The sequence below is a fragment of the Pomacea canaliculata genome, linkage group LG3 (genome assembly GCF_003073045.1).
Source record: "Pomacea canaliculata isolate SZHN2017 linkage group LG3, ASM307304v1, whole genome shotgun sequence".
NCBI classification, from domain to species: Eukaryota; Metazoa; Mollusca; class Gastropoda; order Architaenioglossa; family Ampullariidae; genus Pomacea; species Pomacea canaliculata.
Window position 1 is genome coordinate 5,356,159 of NC_037592.1, and position 19,011 is coordinate 5,375,169.

General features: G+C 41.4%; 2 protein-coding genes across 3 annotated transcripts; one reads left to right on the plus strand and one right to left on the minus strand.

Moving 5' to 3' along the window:
* Positions 1–1,013: 1,013 nt before the first annotated feature.
* Positions 1,014–16,437, plus strand: LOC112559856. Its single transcript, XM_025231313.1, has 20 exons — positions 1,014–1,183; positions 6,126–6,266; positions 6,484–6,657; positions 6,803–6,958; positions 7,442–7,615; positions 7,989–8,043; positions 8,446–8,564; positions 8,801–8,879; positions 9,720–9,841; positions 10,163–10,244; positions 10,876–11,000; positions 11,352–11,457; positions 11,596–11,708; positions 11,810–11,894; positions 12,084–12,208; positions 12,537–12,645; positions 12,983–13,104; positions 13,651–13,741; positions 13,864–13,976; positions 15,278–16,437. The coding sequence occupies exons 1-20, from the start codon at positions 1,129–1,131 to the stop codon at positions 15,376–15,378; spliced, it is 2,247 nt and encodes a 748-aa protein (XP_025087098.1). The 5' UTR covers positions 1,014–1,128; the 3' UTR covers positions 15,379–16,437.
* Positions 16,438–17,067: 630 nt separating this feature from the next.
* On the minus strand, positions 17,068–19,004 carry LOC112559857. Of its 2 annotated transcripts, none has more exons than XM_025231314.1 (3): positions 18,634–19,004; positions 18,165–18,339; positions 17,068–17,499 (listed from the first exon to the last, which is right to left on the minus strand). In XM_025231314.1, the coding sequence occupies exons 1-3, from the start codon at positions 18,647–18,649 to the stop codon at positions 17,196–17,198; spliced, it is 495 nt and encodes a 164-aa protein (XP_025087099.1). In that variant the 5' UTR covers positions 18,650–19,004; the 3' UTR covers positions 17,068–17,195. The 2 variants fall into 2 exon arrangements, with proteins under 2 accessions (XP_025087099.1, XP_025087100.1); XM_025231315.1 differs by having other exon boundaries at positions 17,068–17,469; positions 18,634–18,999.
* Positions 19,005–19,011: the final 7 nt, after the last annotated feature.

A 19,011-nucleotide genomic window follows, 5' to 3' on the forward strand; every position in this document is an offset into this window, starting at 1 on the left:
TTTTTTTCATATTATGTGTGTAACAGCTGAAAGAAAAACCGTGGGCTCATGGCTCACTTCCTGTGGGATGATAAGAGATTAAGTCTGAAGGTTCTGCATCGACCACATTGATTAGTTTTCATGAAGATTTTCAACAGAAATGAGGTTAGAAGATGCAGATGCACTCAGTTTGACCTCTGTAGGTATCCCAGGCTTAGAGGCTGTTTGTCACACTGGAAATGCTTATCTATAAGCTGTGTATATTTACAAACAAGTATACCTAGAGTCAGACGGAGAACTTAAAACAAAACAAAACAAAACAAAAAAAAAATCAGAAATATACAGTCACGCATATATAGGGATATAAACATTATAAACAAACATGGAATCAGGACGCATGAATACTAAATTAAAACTTTATTCTACGAACTCGCAGTAGCCGTTTGAAATTGATAATAAATTTAGAACTTGTGTTTTGTTATTTCTAACTAGTTTGCGTCACAAAAATTTCTACACACACACACCCTCCTCTTTTTTTCTCCTTTCATGTTCATGGCAGCAGAAAATACATGTACGTCTTTTTGTTGTTCCCCCAGCAACTTTTAATAAACGACTCACATCAAAATGACTTAAAACTTTGCACGAGAGTGACAACCTAGGACTTCCACCGCCATGGTTCGATCAGACTGTTTACGAGGCGGACGTCAAGGGCCATCTTGTTTATACACGCCTCGGTTATATAGCAGGTTAGTCATGGTGATGGCAGACCACTCCTTGCCTCGGCGTCATGTAGAACATCGATCAGGTAGATGTGTATTTAGACTGGCGCCATCTGTTTCCCCCCAACTCCCAACACACTCCCCGCGCGCTAATATTTCGCTTGGATGCACGTGCACGCACACGCTCATTCGCATATGCGCTCGTACATTCTACTTTTATGCATGACCTTGCACATCGCAGTAACCTCAGGTACGGCGCTGGTCCAATAGCTGGAGCCAGTTTAATCACGTGATATTACGTCATTGTTTATGAGCTGCCGCCCGCGGCTTTAACAAGGTCTTGGGGCGAACAAACAGTTGGCGATTTTAACCGTGAAAACTCTTGCATCAGTTAACCCCAGGTGCATATAGTGACCAATACGGCTACAAGATGAGGCTTGTGACCACCCCAACCACCATTTTACTTGTCATTTATTTTGCCAGCTGTGAGTAGCAATGTTTGCGTATCTTCTTTTTGTTCTGCAATATATAGATTAATCTAAACTATGTTTTGCAAATCTTTAAATATGGAACACTTTGTAGAGATTTATTTACGTTGTCAGTTAATAATTTATTTGTTAACAGACAACAGATTTAGTGTAGAAATTTAAGTCTTAGCCTGGATACGGCCTCATTTTGGTCTTGCTGATGCTGGATTTGAAACATCTCAGAAATAGGATGAAACCGATATGGCTATGAAGAACTCCAGGTAGCCGTCTTCGGTATTTTTTTTTGTTTTGTTTTTTGGGTTGTTTTTTTTTTTGTGTGAGAATGCAGGGTATTGGCTAGGGTGAGTCTGTGTCTTTGTGACTGATCTAAGAGTCTCTGCTGTTCGTTTCTTCCATGACAAAGTCGCTCACCGTTCCTACCCACTTTGTAGGCTCGCGTCTATGCCGACCTTAGCGCTTCAGTAGCAGAGCACGAAAAGAATATCTCTTTTCGGCAGTTTTCTGGACTTTGTACAGCAGTTCACAGAACTCCTGTACTTTGTGGTCGTCATGTGAGGAGGTGGGAGCATAAACTTGGATAATGGTGCTATTGCAGATGATGGAGTCTTCCAGGGATGCTAAGGTCCAGCTCTTTTATTCAACTTAGAAAGTGTATTGTCAATGTCAACATCAACAGCATTTAAAGCTTCTTTAAAATGGGCTTGAATAAAATATGACAATACTGTAAAGTCCTTGAATAAAAATTGATCTTTCAGGTAACCACACTTACTTCAATCATTTCAAACATTTGACAGTTAACAGCCGTTTCCTACTCACTCTCTAGAACTCACCTGCAAGACACAGGTCCATAGGAGTGTACATGTATATAATCCGTGATGCCATGCATATAGATTGACACAAGATAGCTAGAAATAAAATATAGTCATTGGCATTTGATCCACTCGAATAAATATTAGTCACCTTTGGAATTTTCTAATAGTAAAGTGATCAAGACCTACAAGTCAGATTCTTCAAACACATTTAAGGATGTGCTGAAGTCACTAACTCAATCGTCCTTAGACTTAAGCTTTTTCTCGGGTGACAACGGGCATCAATGCAAAGATCAACCTCATCAAAGGGAGGCTATTGCCACAAAGCATGCAAGTAGCGGTTCTTGCGTTGAAGTTCCCACATAACAAACGCTTGTTTATATGGTATAGTTGTGCTCTTCTTTTGTGTCAATATGCGGCGAAGTGAAGCTAGAATCCAATCAGTTTGAGTGATTTCAGGGGACTCCATGTACAACCGTGAGACTGTCGTAGCAGAAATGGATCTCGGCGTTAGATCTTCATGAAATGTTTGACATGCAAGAGGTTCAGTATGAAATCCAGTCTTGATGCATGCATGAGAGACCTTTTTTTATTTAAAGTTAAATGAAAGGTTCTTAGAGGTGTTTACTCTCATGAAAATTGTAAACAGCTATTCATATGCACTCGGAAAGAAGCGTAAGAGATTTGATGACACGAAGAATACCGTAAATACGAGACTTGATAAAAGCTAGAGAGCTACTCAGGGGCAGACAAGCTGTGTTTCTCCGGCATTTCTGACAGATACGAAGCATTCACTATGTGATCGATCTCTTGAACTGAAACTTTATACCTGGCACAAATATGTGGCACAAACACGGCATCACTCAGGCGCCCAGGTTAGGCAAACATGCTGCTAAAAGTTTTTCACAGACTTTGCATAATATAAATCCCAGAATTATAATCATTTAAATTCTTTCATTGAAAGAGGGAGAGAGCAAATGGAGTTACTGTGGAAGTAGACCTAAAAGACAGCTAGAAATTTTGAAGAACCATAGAGAAAGAAGAGCTAATTATTATTAGGAAGATAAAGTTATTATTGGTACTCTCTTGTCAGAGGCCTTTGGAGAATATCAATAGAGGGCTATTAGGATAGATGAGTATATGAGTAGTAAAGGAGATTCATTTCCTATGCTATAATGTTTCACACTAATATCCAATATCAGAACCTCAAAAACATTTTTAACCTAGAAATCCTCGAAAGAATTTGCAGCCGTGAATATGTGATAAACACTATATAACTTGCAGCCCCCCCACCCACTTTTTAAAAAAATTTGAAAATCTGCACAGCTGGCGGATGGAACGGAACGCAAGAATGAAAAAATATGATAGGGACTTGTTATGGGGAATATGGTAATATAACCAGAATATCCAAGACATCTATGAAAGTAATTTCAATATCGAACAATGAATGCCCTCTTTTTTTTCCTTATTCTCGAATTTGTTTGTGTAAACAGATTTAGAAAAAAAAACCCAACTATAGTGCCTTTCGTAATTACTTCAAAAGTAACAGAAATACCTGAAGCCTTTTTTTCAGGGTGCTATAATGGTTCCTGGCAAAGTTTCAAACGAGAGGACTTAGCATAACTCGTTAATTTATAACCACTGTTGTCTCGCTGACAGCTGACAGCTCTTTCAACCCGATAATGATTTGCCCGGAGGGCATTACCCTTGACAATAAACACATTTGTGCGTTCCTTTCCCTTGTTAACGAGGTCTGAGGCAACAACTTCCGCTTTGACAGGTGAGAGTCGCAGGAGCGTTTCCACCTGTCATCATGGTCAGGTGCACACCATGGTGTTAGTCGTTAGCCTGATGAATCAGGTTCGCTGCACGTTAGCCATTCCGCCGGCGCCTAGCAGCCTTCTGTTCCCAAGGCCTCTTGAGACCTTTGCTTGGTGGAGACAACATCCCACAGCATAGGCCGAGCGTATGACATAAAAGCGTAATGGCCGTCGCCAGGAAACGAACCTCTCAACACTGTTGACCTTTCCCGGTAAAGTTAAGCAGAACAGTCCCTTATGTACAACGATGACGTGTGTTGTGAATATCTTATTTTCGCGTGTGTGTGTGTGTGTGTGTGGTGCATTTGCATTTTGAATTTTCATGCTTTGTAAAGTATATTTCTTGTAATCGTTTTAATTACTCTTTTACTGTCTTCTATTAATCCCCCAAAAGCTGTTGTTTCTTTTTCTGAGGCCGCAGTTATGATGCGAGGACAAATCGTTGTCACGGGAAAAACACGGGGAAATCAAGGTCAAGGGTCTTGTTGATGTAGTTCAAAAGCCTCATAGGTGCTGAGTTACCCCTAGGGCAATAGTTATTAGCAGTGGCAAAGATACCCTGGGCAAAGACACCACACAGAGTGATAACCCGCTTCGTACCTACTCTCCTCCAGGAGCTGTAGCCAAATCGTTGCTGCAGGGTCACGTGGACAAATGAAGGGTCGGCGTCTGGTGTTTGTGCCCGGACCCCGCGGATATTGCTTTCATAACAACGGCTCTCAGTCGATAAATTTCATTTCACTCCACTCCAAACTAAAATAAACATCCAAACATGTCACCAACCTCCCTCCCGTACAGCTGACGTTACCTCCATGGATGTGAAGGAGATAAGCTCGGTGGAGATGCTGAGGTATGCCTTTCTTGTATAACACTGCCAAGACGTGAAGGATATGGGTTTTCATTTTCTGAAAAAAAAGAGAAAATTTTGGCAAAGCAGTGACTATATCGCTGTCTGTGCCTCTGGGTGTCTTGGAAATCGTAGATTGGACAGTTTGGAAATATCCTAAGTATTGACCGATAATAAATGTTTTATTTACCTTTTACTGTTGCTATGTCATCCCCTTTCATGTGACATAACACCTATTTTAAACCTACAATTAAAAAAATATATTTGTCTACATCTGGCTTCGAGTGGGCTCGCTACAGGTAACAGCTTTTTTCCTGAGGTCAGAAGTCACCGTTATCGACGTACGGTATCAAATCCTTATGTTCACATGCAACAGATGTAAGCAAAAGGTCTTTACACAACACCAAACGTTTGGTACCTTGTTTAGTCTTCTCGCCACTTCAAGCCCATGTTATCTGAAAGATATAATAATAATTGGGGGAATGGGGACGGGGTGCCAAAAGGGTCGTATTCTGCCCTAATTGGCTGCACACACCCCAATCATTGATGAATTAGGATATATTGCATCCTTCGGTCCGCCTGCTGTGATGAGTGGAGCCTGGTGACAGGCTTGGCCAAGATGTTGGAGTACACCAACTAGGAATACACTAGAAGCACAGCACTGAAAGTCATCTAATCTTGACATGATGGCTTGCTAACATAGTAAACACAAAAATGTCTTGCTGGTCTTTCTGTTTACGGGTCTACTTTTTCCGTTGGGTGGATTTCCTTTCCATATTTAATCGTTTTTGTCAATCTATATGATCTTTCAGATATTTCAGACAATTTTTTTATATAATTGCACTGCACTAACTCTATCCAAAACACTGGGGCTTTGTTAGGATATTCTTCTCTTATGTTTCAGAAAGTTTTTTAAAATTCTTTTTTAAAAGAGATTTTGTCCTTGTACTTGCTCTTTTATTTAACTCTAACAGTCCGTGTTGACTTTTTAGTTTAGTTTATTTCCATTTTTAAAAGGTTACAGTAAAGAATCCTTTGGCTCATTGGCAGCAGGGCAGAGAAAAAAAGGTGATTCGCCTTGTCTGTACTTGTGGTATCTAGCTCAATACTCATTCGCTTGTCTTTACCTCCTCTGAAAAATCAGGTACCTAATTGTACCTGTTGGGGTGTTTAAAAGCTGGTTATGCGGGTAGATTTGTGGACTGGTTACCTCCCTCCGTAGAGAGGTTGGAGAAGGTAAACCACGAAATGTCTCTCCCCGAAAAGATTGTGGTCTCTAACACCACGCTCTCCAAAGATGACAAGACCATGGAGCTAACTTTACCTTTCTAAATCAATTCACAAGCAATTAGCAATTTCCTGTATTTCAACTGGAGACTGTATTTTAACCCTTCCCATTGAGCTGCCTCCATTACCAGCATTTACTATCATTGTTGTTATCCTTGTATTACTTCCCTCGACAGGTGCGTCTGAGAGTCTGCCCGCCTGCAAGTCAGACTCCGGGTGTGGTGATATAAGCAATTCTCACTGCGTCACCCTCGAGCAACCATGCGTATGCAACGACGGTTACCACGAAACTGCTGACTTCACAAGCTGCTCAGAAGGTGCGACTGGCTCTCGACCTGTTTGTTTACCACTGAACTCGGGAGAGATTGATAGCCGTAAACAGCTGTAACAGATTTGTATACGTACTGAAATGTTATTGATGAAAAACATCTTAGTCAGGGATCAGTAAGCAGGGGTAAGGGCATACAATGATGTAATCCACACTTGATTGTTTGTTGCTATGTTTGCGACCCACTCCCCACCCAATCCTTGCAGATATTGAGCCTGGGAAAGAGTGTCTTAAACCCGGAGAAGAAACGGAATGTGTTGACAACGCCACCTGTACACAGACGACGACAGCTGGCACATCGGACAACGTCTCAACATGCGTGTGCAACGAAGGATACCATCGTGCACAGATAGTCAACGACAGTATCGGCTGTGAAAAAGGTCAGGCACCTACGCACGCATGCATACGCCCACACACGCACACACATATCGTGTGTTGAAAATGGTGGGTTGTCTCCTCTGGATTCCTGTACATCATTGTTGTTGTTATCTACAGTACAGTGTCTGCACGTTTATTCTCGTTCAGATCTCGCTCCAGGCGCGACCTGCACTCATGCAGACAATAACCTCGAGTGCGTCAGCAACGCAACCTGTCGCAATTCGTCTGATGAAGCTGTTAACTCGACTATGAAATGCACGTGCGACAATGGTTTCCATGAGGACCACAGCGCATGTATACCAGGTAACGGCCGGAGTGAAAGCACGGCTTGCTGAGGGAGGAAAACGAGAGTGGAGAAGGTGTGTGGGTGGGTGGGTGGAAATAAAGGTATAGTAGAATTATTGATTGAAAAAAAAAATAACCGTGGAAACACATTGCGGTTCAAACGTGAATGTACGAGGACTGAAGGAAGACCAGGTGCAAACAAACTCTTTTCAGTCTATCATGCAGAATAAAAACAAAACTTGTAGACGACAGCTTGATAACAGGAGAGGTCAGTGCTAGAGTTGAGTGTTATTTACACCTTGGAGATCGCAAGTCCAAATACAATATTTTGGCCGAGTCGGGAAGTGGGTGGGGGAGCAGTAAAAGGACGTACACATTAATGGACTTAACAAATAAATGAGGACTGAGATCTTTGATGACAGAGAATCAAGGACAGCGAGTCAAATTTAAAAAAAAACACCTAAATGTTTTGAAGTTTTCATTACCAAAGTTGCGTTTCAGACTTATTAAAGCCAGGCGAAAACTGCACTAAGGAGGGCAGTTCCGACGAATGCTCGGACAACGCTGTTTGTGTGAAAACTGTGGAGGATGGAGGCGCCGAGCAGCTGCAGTGTCAGTGCAACAACGACTATCATAACACCACCGACTCCTCGGGGAACGCCGTTTGTGAAATGGGTACGTCAGCATGACACACTCACAAGCACGTGTGTGTTTACCAGTGACCATCATACGTGTGTGTGTGTAACACCTTTCTTCTAATGTTTACTACCCGCTCGCTCGCTCGTCTCTATTCTCCACCACTTCTCTCCCTAGTCTCACCATCTCTTTCTCTCTCTCGTCTGTACCGTCTCAGATTACCTGAAGTTTTCCCTGCTGAGTAGAAATGCATCAGAACTGGCTGTCTAATAGATTTTTTCCATTTATTTGGAAAGAGAGAACGAACAAACGAGAGAAAACAGAGTGAGACACATTCCACCTTCTTAGAAAGCTTTTGACTACCGAGTGCTTGAATGTGTGTCTAAAGCTGACGCATATTCTCTCTTTACAGACACCTGTGATGACAGTCTAATGAAATGCAATGCTACAGGTTTCAGCACCTGCACGTGAGTAATGTACAGTTTAAATGACAATAGATGGACTTAGTACGAACCCTGTAGACTGTGTGGCATGCGAACCCAGGAGCGCCCTCAGTCTTATCTTTGGATGCTTTCTAGACTCATCAATAACGGTCTTTGATGCTGACGTGACTAGTCTTGTCCATACTTCTTGTTTTTTTTACTTCTGTTAAGCAACGTACGGGACCACCACTACCACCACCATCATCACGATTGGGAACGTCAGCATCTATCATTTAAGACCATCGTACCATTTTTCTTTCTTTTTCTATTAATTTTAAGATAGAGTGATTGGCAAGGTGTAATTATTAGTTTGACAGCTGTCTGCTGTTAAAAAAAAGGCTTTAGTCAGTCTTTGCTCAAATGTCATTCGAAGTTCAATCGTTTCAGAGAAGTCAACACCCAGGTTACCTGCATCCTGTCAAGTCGATGCAACAGTTCCATCACACTGGACGTTGAAAAATACTGGTTGGCCCTCAGTGCCGCTAGGGGTCACATGACTAACTGCAGTATGTATTACGTCATTGTCTACCTCGCATGCTGCCTTTACTACCTAAGAGTGACGTCACATTATCTTACATCTACAGCAGGCTGCAAAAAAAAAAAAAGAAAAAAAAAAGAAAAAAAAGCACGCACACCAAGAATAAATCAGCTCATCTCTCGTCGAATATTGGCGATTGATAACAAAAATGCAATAAGCGAGCAGGTGTTCTGATTAATTTGACCAACGGATGTGTGCCTACAGATTACACGGCAGGGAACTCGTGCAAGGAGGAGATAACTGCATGTTTCAACGTATTCCTTAAGACAGAGACATCGTGCAGGTATGGAGAAGTGATATTCCACTGTGTTAAACTAGATACCCCTGTGGTTATACGCTGTATTCACTGATTTTTAGACCGGTAGTAAGGTTTCATTATCCCGGGACTTTCACGAACAAATCAGATTTCTACTGAGGTACGGGATAGGTGCCCTAAACTTTTATACCGATTTTTGGGTCTCGGTTTCCTTTATCGTATTGCTGACTTGCCTTGAAGCTGGATTAGAATACTTTCTTTAAATATTGGCGAGTGAGCTTCAGGACAATCCGAATTGAATTTCTAGTAGTATCAATGTATTCAGCAAAAGCATATTTATTCTACGTGGAATTTCAAAACAACCTCAGATTGTAAGCTCTTTATAGTTTTTCAATTCTGGCCCTTTCTCCGAGTCTCTGCATGTTTTGGAGTTAGCTGCATGTTTGCTGTACATAGTCGTTTCATTGTGACATGCCGACATGTGTACATCAGACCTGTGGAGGACGTAGAGAGTTAAGGCACATGTTGTGGAGGACGTAGTGAGTTCCGTCTAAGACATGTTGAGGACGTAGAGAGTTCTGTCTGTAACATGTTGTGGAGGACGTAGAGAGTTCTGACTGTGACATGCTGTGGAGGACGTTGAGAGTTCTGACTGTGACATGCTGTGGAGGACGTAGAGAGTTCTGTCTGTGACATGCTGTGGAGAACGTAGAGAGTTCTATCTGTGACATGTTGTGGAGAACGTAGAGAGTTCTGTCTGTGACATGTTGTGGAGGACGTAGTGAGTTCTGTGACATGCTGTGGAGGACGTAGTGAGTTCTGACTGTGACATGCTGTGGAGGACGTTGAGAGTTCTTTCTGTTGCAGCTCGCTGGATATACTCACGACATGTCTGAACCAGACCACGTGCAATGCAAGCAAGCAGGAAGAAGCGATGCTCTCCCTCGCCTTTACCGCCTCCTCAAACGCAGCCGAGGAAATATCGTGTAGTAAGTCGTCTTCCTTTTCCCACAATGCATTTTGTGCACTTAAGGACACTCCGTTTCTTTCATCGAAACTATTCTCGCTGCCATCTTAATTAACACCCCCATCAAGATAAAAACCCAAACACACCCACTTCACCCCCCGCCCTTAAAAAAAATTATTTTTGCTGCCTCTGTTGGTCTGCTAGTAGCTTTAATAGTAACGACATGAAACGACAATCACTATTATTAACTGATGACGTAGTAGGTGCGTGGGGAATGATGACTGAGACATTACTGCTTGACATGTTTTCAATAACGTTGTGTCATGTGACATGTGGTATTCAGAGTGTGTCAGCGGTGTGGACCGATGCCTGACAGAATACAACAGCAGCACGGAGAACATCATGGAGCAGGCGCAGCTATGCACGTGAGTTGGCTTGAGAAGTTGTCTGAGATCACTCAAGATCCGGATACAACGTGCAAAGACTGCAATCCCCTCTTAAGTCTTACATTTAAAAAAATATGTATTGCAATACTAGAGAGATATTGACTTCAACATGCTCATTTAATGACATTAGAAACGTTGGTTTAGCCTCTCATTTAAAAACAGCAACGTCGATACATCACCAACAATCCCCAAACAAATAAAAGCAAAAAAAGCTCAGTCAATATAAAGGTTTTAATTTCCGCTTGGAAGAAGACAGAGATTTAAAGGGTCGATTGTTTTCACAACTACGTACCGGAAGTGTGAAGCAGGAGGAAATCAGTCCAACGACGATGTTAGTGGGAAGTTTGTAAATCCTTTGGTAGTTCACATGTGTACGCTGATGAGAAAGGACACCATTGATCACAAGTATGAACGTGTGCATGTTGTTTCACACGTGTACTATGCATCCACACACACATACATATAAGTATGCGCGTTGCCTTTCATCCGTTAAAGTTTTAGACCATAGAAAATGAAACAAAAATTTCAGCTAAAGTAGACTGAAGTAGCGTTTATATCTAATGCCATGTTTACCAGAATAGAATGGTCAAATCCATTTTTCGCCACACAGGTCAGTCAAAGCTCTCTTAGACTGCGTATTTGAGGCTGACTGCCACCCAGAGAGGTCTGTTGACCACCAGAAGCTGTCCCAGGCTTGGAGTTTGGCACTGGACAGGGCAAAGACTAACCATTGCTGTAAGTTGTTTTCTGTTCATGTCACCACAGTCACTAGATGTTATGTTTTTTAATGAGCGTCAAATGAGCCAGACAATGCCATATTTTCTATAATTTGAGACCATATTTTAGGTGACACCCACAGATTCCCTTATTATCACCACCCACTTTTAACAGCAAATTAAACCTCTTGCCGGTTTCCCGACAGTCCTTGGCTCTCATTTAGTTTTTGGTTTATTGACAACATTAATTGCCTTGTGTAGGTTTATGATGGGGATGGGTGGGTTATCTCCCTACTTTTATAATGCAAACCGACCACTAGGACGCAAATTTCAACAAAATGTATTAATCATCAGCATTGTTTTTCATCAGCTCTGACTGCAGAAGAAGCAAAATCTTGCGCTCTGCAGGCGACCAGGTGTTCGCTCCTCTATGCTTCTGGGATTCAGAACGCCACATCAAAGGACCAGCAGTGCAGGTAAGTCGATCTGGACGTCACAAAAAGTATTTATATTGCTGATCTTGACATGAAGAAAAGAAGACAGGTAGACACAAAGACAGAGGAAGGAATATCTGGAACTAACTGAGAACACTTGGTCTTGAACTCCATTGACAGAAGTGTGGCGGAGCTAAAGCAGTGTCTGGACCTGAACACGACTGCGTGTCGACAAGAGGACCTTGTGGTGTTCCGAGACCAGCAGAAGGCCGCCGTCGACTCCTTTAACTGCGGTAACTTTCTTTTTTCTATCTTTCTTCTCTAAGGTAGTCTATTTTTATGTCTCTCTTTGTCCAATCTTCTTTCTTGATGGCAATCATGTTTCCCTGTCTAGGATGTCTGATGACACTGGACACGTGTGACACCAAATATTCGCAGCAAATTCAGAATAGCTCCCAGGACGCCACCAGAAAGTGCTTGTGAGCAGTTTGTCTTGGGTTTGATTACTAGATTAAAGTATTAGCGTCAATGATCAAGAATTATTGTTTTAAAAGAAGTAATTCGTATTATTCTTGCAGCCTTATCGGCAGGCTGATAACGAGTCCCGATCATCAAAGATCTCACATATAACTTGTCTTCGTGTTGATGTCACTTTTAACGGTTTTCAGAGCAGTGTCAACATACCTCAGCTGCATTCTTCAAGGTAGCTGTAGCCTGTCTGACCCAGTGGACAGCACCAGACTGTCCCTCGCCCAGACCATGGCCAACGGGCAAAGAGACTCCAACAACTGTAGTGAGTGCGAACTGCAGCTCACAGTTCTGTCTAACTCATTAAGTGATAATTTCTCATCCATAACATTCACAGGTTTTTTTCAGATGTCCAGCTGAAATCGTGAGTTTTTAGACCATCAGTTAAAACTGTTGGAGGTTTTATCCCTCCCCTCCCATATTGGAAGTCTTACGACAAGTGGCAAGGTTAGAGAAATAAACGATTCGGAGTAGGAAGGAATTCCAGCATAAAGAAAGGAGAGTTTTGAGTGAATGTTATCATGAACTGTAGTACTACTTCTCTTCGAGCTCGTGATGTATGAGTATTCAAGTGTCACGAAATTTTTTGGCAGAGATTTCTCAAACGGCAGACGGCAGCTGTGATGGAGACATAGTGTTCTGTTCCAACGAGTACAACTCAGCCCTCAACGCACAGTCGACCGAGGCTTCAAAGAAATGCGAGTAAGGGACGATGGATGCTGTAGTTGTAGACCATAAAAAGCACTAGTCAGCTTTTCACAAGTTTTAGACATGAGAAAAACTGCAATTTCTGACTTTTTTTTTAATTTATAATTTTGCTGGTGATAGGAGTGTACTAAGGTTGACGTACTCAGCGGGTGAAAGAAAAGTGGTGGGAGCGGTATTTTGTCTGCAAATAACTGGTAAAGATTACATAGGAAATAGGATACATAGAACAGCAGTTTCCCATTTTCGAAGCAGTTCTTGTGTCGTTTTCACCTCTGGTACCTCTCGCACTAGTTATGTCGAGATGCTGTATGAATGTTTTGTTTCCATGCAGTGCATCCCGCAACCTGGTGCTGTGTCTGAACGCCGCCAGGTGCCCCGTGAACGAGGGGAGTCTACTCGACACCTCCAGTCAGGCTGCCGACTTCAGGCTGCAGTCCCTTGACGGATGCTTAAGTTAGTTGTGTTCTCACAGTTACGGGTGGATAGTGATGATGACGAAGAAGAAGAAAAAATGGAGATGAAAACATTCGTTGGTTGGTTTATTTAGTAGGAAAATGCTTCCACCTTGAAGTGATCTTGTACTATGGGTGGAGAGGGGAGGGGAGAAATCTGAGTACCCGTAGAAAACCCCTGAAGCCAATCTCTGTGAAGAGGTGTCACATACAGAGAGTTTCCCGAGACAAAATCTGAACCCTGAGCCCCTCACTGCAGTGGTGACAAGTCAGTGTTTTAATCACTACCCTACCTGGCTCCCCGATGATGGAAACACAAACCGTGGACGATGATAAATATCACTTAATATGGCATTGCTTATGATAAACTTAAAGAAGAGAACAAAGTAAATAAATGGTAATCGTAGGTATATTGGGGAGTAGGATGATAAAGGAAATCAGGATAACTAACATTTTATTATTAATTAATAGATAAATTAATTTTTTGGTGCGCAGCACATCATCGCCATGTCAGTGTGCTCAGTGTGGTTCTTTCCCTTATTTCCAGGTCCGAGCTGCTTTGCATCGTATTCGATGGTGCTGATGTGTAACGACACCTACACGCACACGCCGAAAAACACTTCACAGGAAATCTGCAGGTGCCTATGGGAATATTTTAAGTGAAGATTTGAGATGGCAATAAGTTACGAGAATTTGTTGAGGTGTTCGTTTTGTCAGTGATACCCTGACATTTGAAGTGTGTGTGGTGTGTGTGTCTCAGCGCCATGAACGACATGGTGAGATGCCTGACTCAGAAGATGTGCAACACCTATCTGACAGGCAGCATTCAAGCCCAGTACCAGACACTTGTGGACACAAAGGCCGCCAGCTGCCGTGCGTACCATCCTTTCATTCATTCTGTCTGTCTTTCATTGAACATTTTGTCTGTCTGTGATGCTGTCAATCACCATAATCCCACCCTGTCATTCTCGTTGTCAGTCATTCTCTCCCTCGTACACCTTTACAGATACTTTTGGACGAGAAAGATATAACATCAGAAAAATTCTTTAACAAACAACTGTCGTTGCCTTCATTATGTCACAGACTGACAGACTGTGTACCTTGGTCAGTCTTTAGGAACGCTCAGTCTTGACCACATTTCCCAATAGCTTCAACACCTGGCAAAATCACAGCTTTTGAGTAGTGTGCTGCATAACTTACCATCGCTAGTATGTAACGATTCTTGCGTTCTAACATGGGTATGATGGGCTCCACAAGGTCTGCAGTAACTCTTCGAAATGGTTTATCAGTCAAGGAGGACATGGTAGTCCTTTTGGAAATATTCTTTGACAAATTTCACAGGAGGAAGCATAACAGCAAACTTCTGAGAACATTTCTGGCTAATAAAATTCGGCCAGGGTTAGTAAAACTGACTCTCCATCACACTTACGCAGCTGGACACGTGCGATGTTCGTCTATTTGGCCATTGTTAGACGACGGTGTACGGACAGCACATCACTCGGAGCTACAAGAGCTGCATCCACCCCAGTGTCAGACATAACTTTTACTGTTACCAGGGTAACGAGACAATAAAGGGCGAATGAATCTGTCTCTGGAGATTTTTCCTGACTGACAGCGCAACAGTTACTTTTGGAGCATGATTGAATTTTTAATTCGTGAAGTCTTTTTTTTTTCGTGTGACCTGGCTTTCAGCAATTTTAAAATGTCTTTTTCTGAGGTCCAGATTGCTCTCCTGGCTTTGTTCATATCTTTCGGCGAGTTGCTTTTTTAATTCTTTTAAAATTTGTTTTTTTTTTCTGCTCGGTCACTTCTTGCGTAACCTTCTGTTCTTCTGCAGCAAAGTTCCCGAAACTTTGCTCGTCATGATTTCCTATAATTATTTATCTCCCTCTCCTTCTTCCGCTCCACCACCTTGTGCACATGCGTTGTTAATGTCATGTACATATTACATGAAAATATGTTTGTATATTAAGTAGGAGTATCTTTCGATTTTTTAAAATTCTTGTTTTTAGGCAAAGCATCATTATGATTAACAAATATGGATGTATAGTGAAGTGTGTGTGTAATTTATTGTGTTATTATGACTGCACATTTGTTAGTACACTTAACGTGCGCGGCAAAGTAGTATTTTTAAAGATAACTCACACCAACCATCCTCTCTGTTTCCTGTATAGAGTTGTCCTCCCTAACCACTGCCACCGGCTCGGCTAATGGAGCGTCTTTCATCGCCGTGGTCCTCGCTGTCTTCATCTCCAGTGTCATTGTAAGCAACTAGAAACTGCGTTCTGTACGTCGCTATGACAATTGTGATTTTCACTGTTACTTTTGTGAATTTTTCTGAGCCTGAATGCGAGCCTTATTATCTGCATGGATTCAATGACGTTCGTGAACACAGATTCATCGTTCTGAGGGCTCAGGCTGTTAACATTTCGTCCTTTCGTCCTTTTCAACGGCGTAGTTTGACATGACTGACATCATGAATCTTAATTATTTGCCGTGATTTGTATATTTGTAAATTTCTTACGTCCAAAATTTCTTCGATGACTTTTAGTTAAATCAAAATTGTTGTCTTTTGAATGATCTTCTGCAAGGAAGTTTAAATAAATTATGTCGATGTTAGTCTGTTTATTTAAAACGTGAGTAAATTCAAGAAAATGCTTTTGATTTACAGAAATAAATTAACGTGAAAAAAATCAGGAAAAAATACAAGCATGACTGTAGGTATTGTAAACTTAAAACAAACCAAAGGTAAAAGAAAATAAGAGGGGAAATTTTGTTTCATATGGGTATCATACTAGTCGCGTAAGAATATCCGAATGCTTGTTATTCACTTATCGTCTGCCTCAAGAGACTGATTGCAGATTTTGGTTTGAGTTCTCAGCCAGCTATTTTAAGCCTTAGTTAAGAGATTTAGAGGATAGGATACTACTTCCACCTCTGACTGAAGGCAACTCAGTGTTTTAGTATTGTTAGGTGATATGACTCGCGGCACACTTGAACCAAATCTGCTTCTTCTTTAAATCCTCCGTCTTCTACAGCAAGAACCCTCTATCGCTCCCCTCTCCCACTTCTCTTTCTCTCTCTTTACTTATACGTAGATATTTTGTTGATGTAGAACTTCAGACTCAACGTCATAATGCGCAAAATAATGTATTACTAATACTTGGAGGAACACACACACGTATGCACGCACCCCTTCATCACACTCACACACACAAACGCATGCAGAGGATGTGACATCAACAATTTTTAATGTCTATTCAGTATGTATTACATTGTTGAACAGTTGTCGTTTCTCTTAAATAAAGAGTAATAAATGCGGGAAGAAAAAACCCGGATGTTTTAGAATTTTCTTGGGTGAGTTGGGTGCTTGCAAAGATTTAAACCATAGTACGTTAAATCAAGCCAAGAGAGAAAAGAACCTTAATCAACCCTGCATGTCTCGTGAATTCTCAAACAGGATAAGGACAGACTGTTTGCGTTTTAAAATTCAACCAAGGCAAAGCGTGTGTGCAGGTTGCTTTTGGCGCATGACCGGAAACCTCTGTAATATGTAAAAATTAAGCTGAAACCAAAACTACAGTATGCCATCCCAAAGTTTTAGGTTGTTTTCAGTGTTCTCAGACGCATGGCACGTGAATCAGCTCGTGCAGCAAGTCAGAGTCAATTCGTCAAAAGCGGGAGGAGGGATTCGATCCCTGTGACTGATGAAGCCCGCGATCTGAAGCAAAGTCAGTGACGAAGCGTCCGTTCGTTTACTAATGAAGTGCATCGACTGAGCTTGTGAATCCAGTCAGAGCACCGCCCGTTGTTTGAAGATATTATCAAAGCATAAATCATATAAGGATTTGTAAGTCAGATCGTCATTCTGCTCATCCAAAACCTCTTATATTTAGTAGTATTGAGTGAGTTTTAGTCAGCAAATCCATTCGGAAGTAGCTTTCTGAACACCATCAGGGAAGGCTTTCATTACACTGGCATATTATTTTTTTAATTAAAAAAATAATTATAATATTGTAGAAGATATGATGCGTGTGAAATAGGAGAAAGGGGAAAGAAGACAGAGGCACGAACAATGCCCCCCTACACACCCTAATTTGGACATCTTTCAGAATACAGGCAATCTAAAGTTCCAGAATAGGTTGTGTGACACTGGCCTCTGATGACGGTGTCGCCTTCTAGGTGACGTAACACAATCTTGTCTCCCTTGTGGAGAATCACATCGACGTCGTCGCTTCCTTGACTATCGACGAACATCGACTCCTTGGTTTTGAGGATCATGTGGGCCAGGGGCAGTCTGGGAACGCGGTTGATGTTCTCCAACACCAGGTCTGAGTATCCTATGTCATCAGACTTGCACATGCCGCTTTGAACAGAAAACTGCACTAGAGTCTGGCTGTCCATAAAATAAAATAAATAAATAAAAATAAAATAAAGCGTGACGTGTTCATATTTAAAGTTATAGATATACAGAGAACAGCTCCATAACGAGAACGTCCCTTGTTTGGGCAATGACTGAAGCTGGTAACTAACACTAAATATATTTTAAAATCCACCGAAATGTCAAAACCAAACTGTAAGTGATTGTGACACCCAGCTCTTTACACATATGTAATGTATAGAATGATTGTAAATATGCAAAAGGCATAGGTGACGTGTTTAATTTTTTTTCTTTTTCAATTTACAGTAGTGAGTAATTTTACAGGAATGGATAATTTCTGTTATAACACTAAATCTTCACAAAGTACTGCATGATCAAAATTTTTTTATCTCAACCTGATGGCATAATAAATTTTATGAAATGTAAATGTAAACTCTCTGTGACCAAGAGATATCTGGTCGATTGGTAAATTCAGGGATTTTTTTTTTTCTTCCCTTTCTTTCCACAGGATTTTTACTTACTTTCGCTCCAAATATCAATTAGAAAGATTTCTTGAAATCTGCAAACTTATTTTGATTTGGTCAAGCAATACTCTATGTGTGTGTAAGAGAGAAAGAGAACGATAAACAAAGTGTTTGTGCTTGTGTTTGCACGACTGTTTATGAGTAAAGTTACAGTACCTGACAATGAAATGATAGACACCCGTCAGGGGAACTGTGAACACTCCAGTGGCAACGTCGTAGAGTTTGTGAGTGTTGGACAAACACTTGTCAAACCTCAGCACTTCACCTTGCTTTTCTAGGGGCCAAGGGTCCTTGCTGAACTGAACAGTAAACCCTATCATGCCTCTCTCTTCTGAAAACAAAGAGGTATTGCTAATGATGCACTTAGCCTCCGACAAGCCGAAAAGCTTTGGATTAGATATTTTAAAAAAATAATGATATATTATTCCCCACGTCAATATAACAAAGAATTTAAATTAATTATTTTTGGGGATGTGCATGAAAGAATAACAGAACTATCAAATGGACTAACAGTCTTAGTAACAGTAAAGCAACCAGGCAACGGAGGACGTGTAAGCAATGATTAAAGACTTACGTCTCAACAGGATTTTAAATCACAACGTATAAAACAGGTTTTAAGACATACCTCTTTCTTTGTCCATATTTATTGACAATTACTCCTGGGTAGGTTATCTTCAGAATGCTCGTGTACTTTTAGCCTCTGCAGAATTTCAAGAGCTTTTTGTTCCGCTAAGAACTGTCTTCTTACAGGAAATGACGTAAAAATAACACTTACGTAATTCTTTCAAAACTTTCTTATCTCCTTCACTTTTTTTATCTTTATATCTTTTCTATCTCTCTCTCTTTCTCTGCTATTGTGTGCATACGTGCGTGCGCACATACATAGGCGCGTGCGCGTATGTGTAAGTGCGCGCGCACGTATACATCGCAGGTAGGAGATAGAGAAGAGGGCGAAGACGACGAAGACGATGAGACGATGACGTAAGGAAGCGTGACTCGTGAT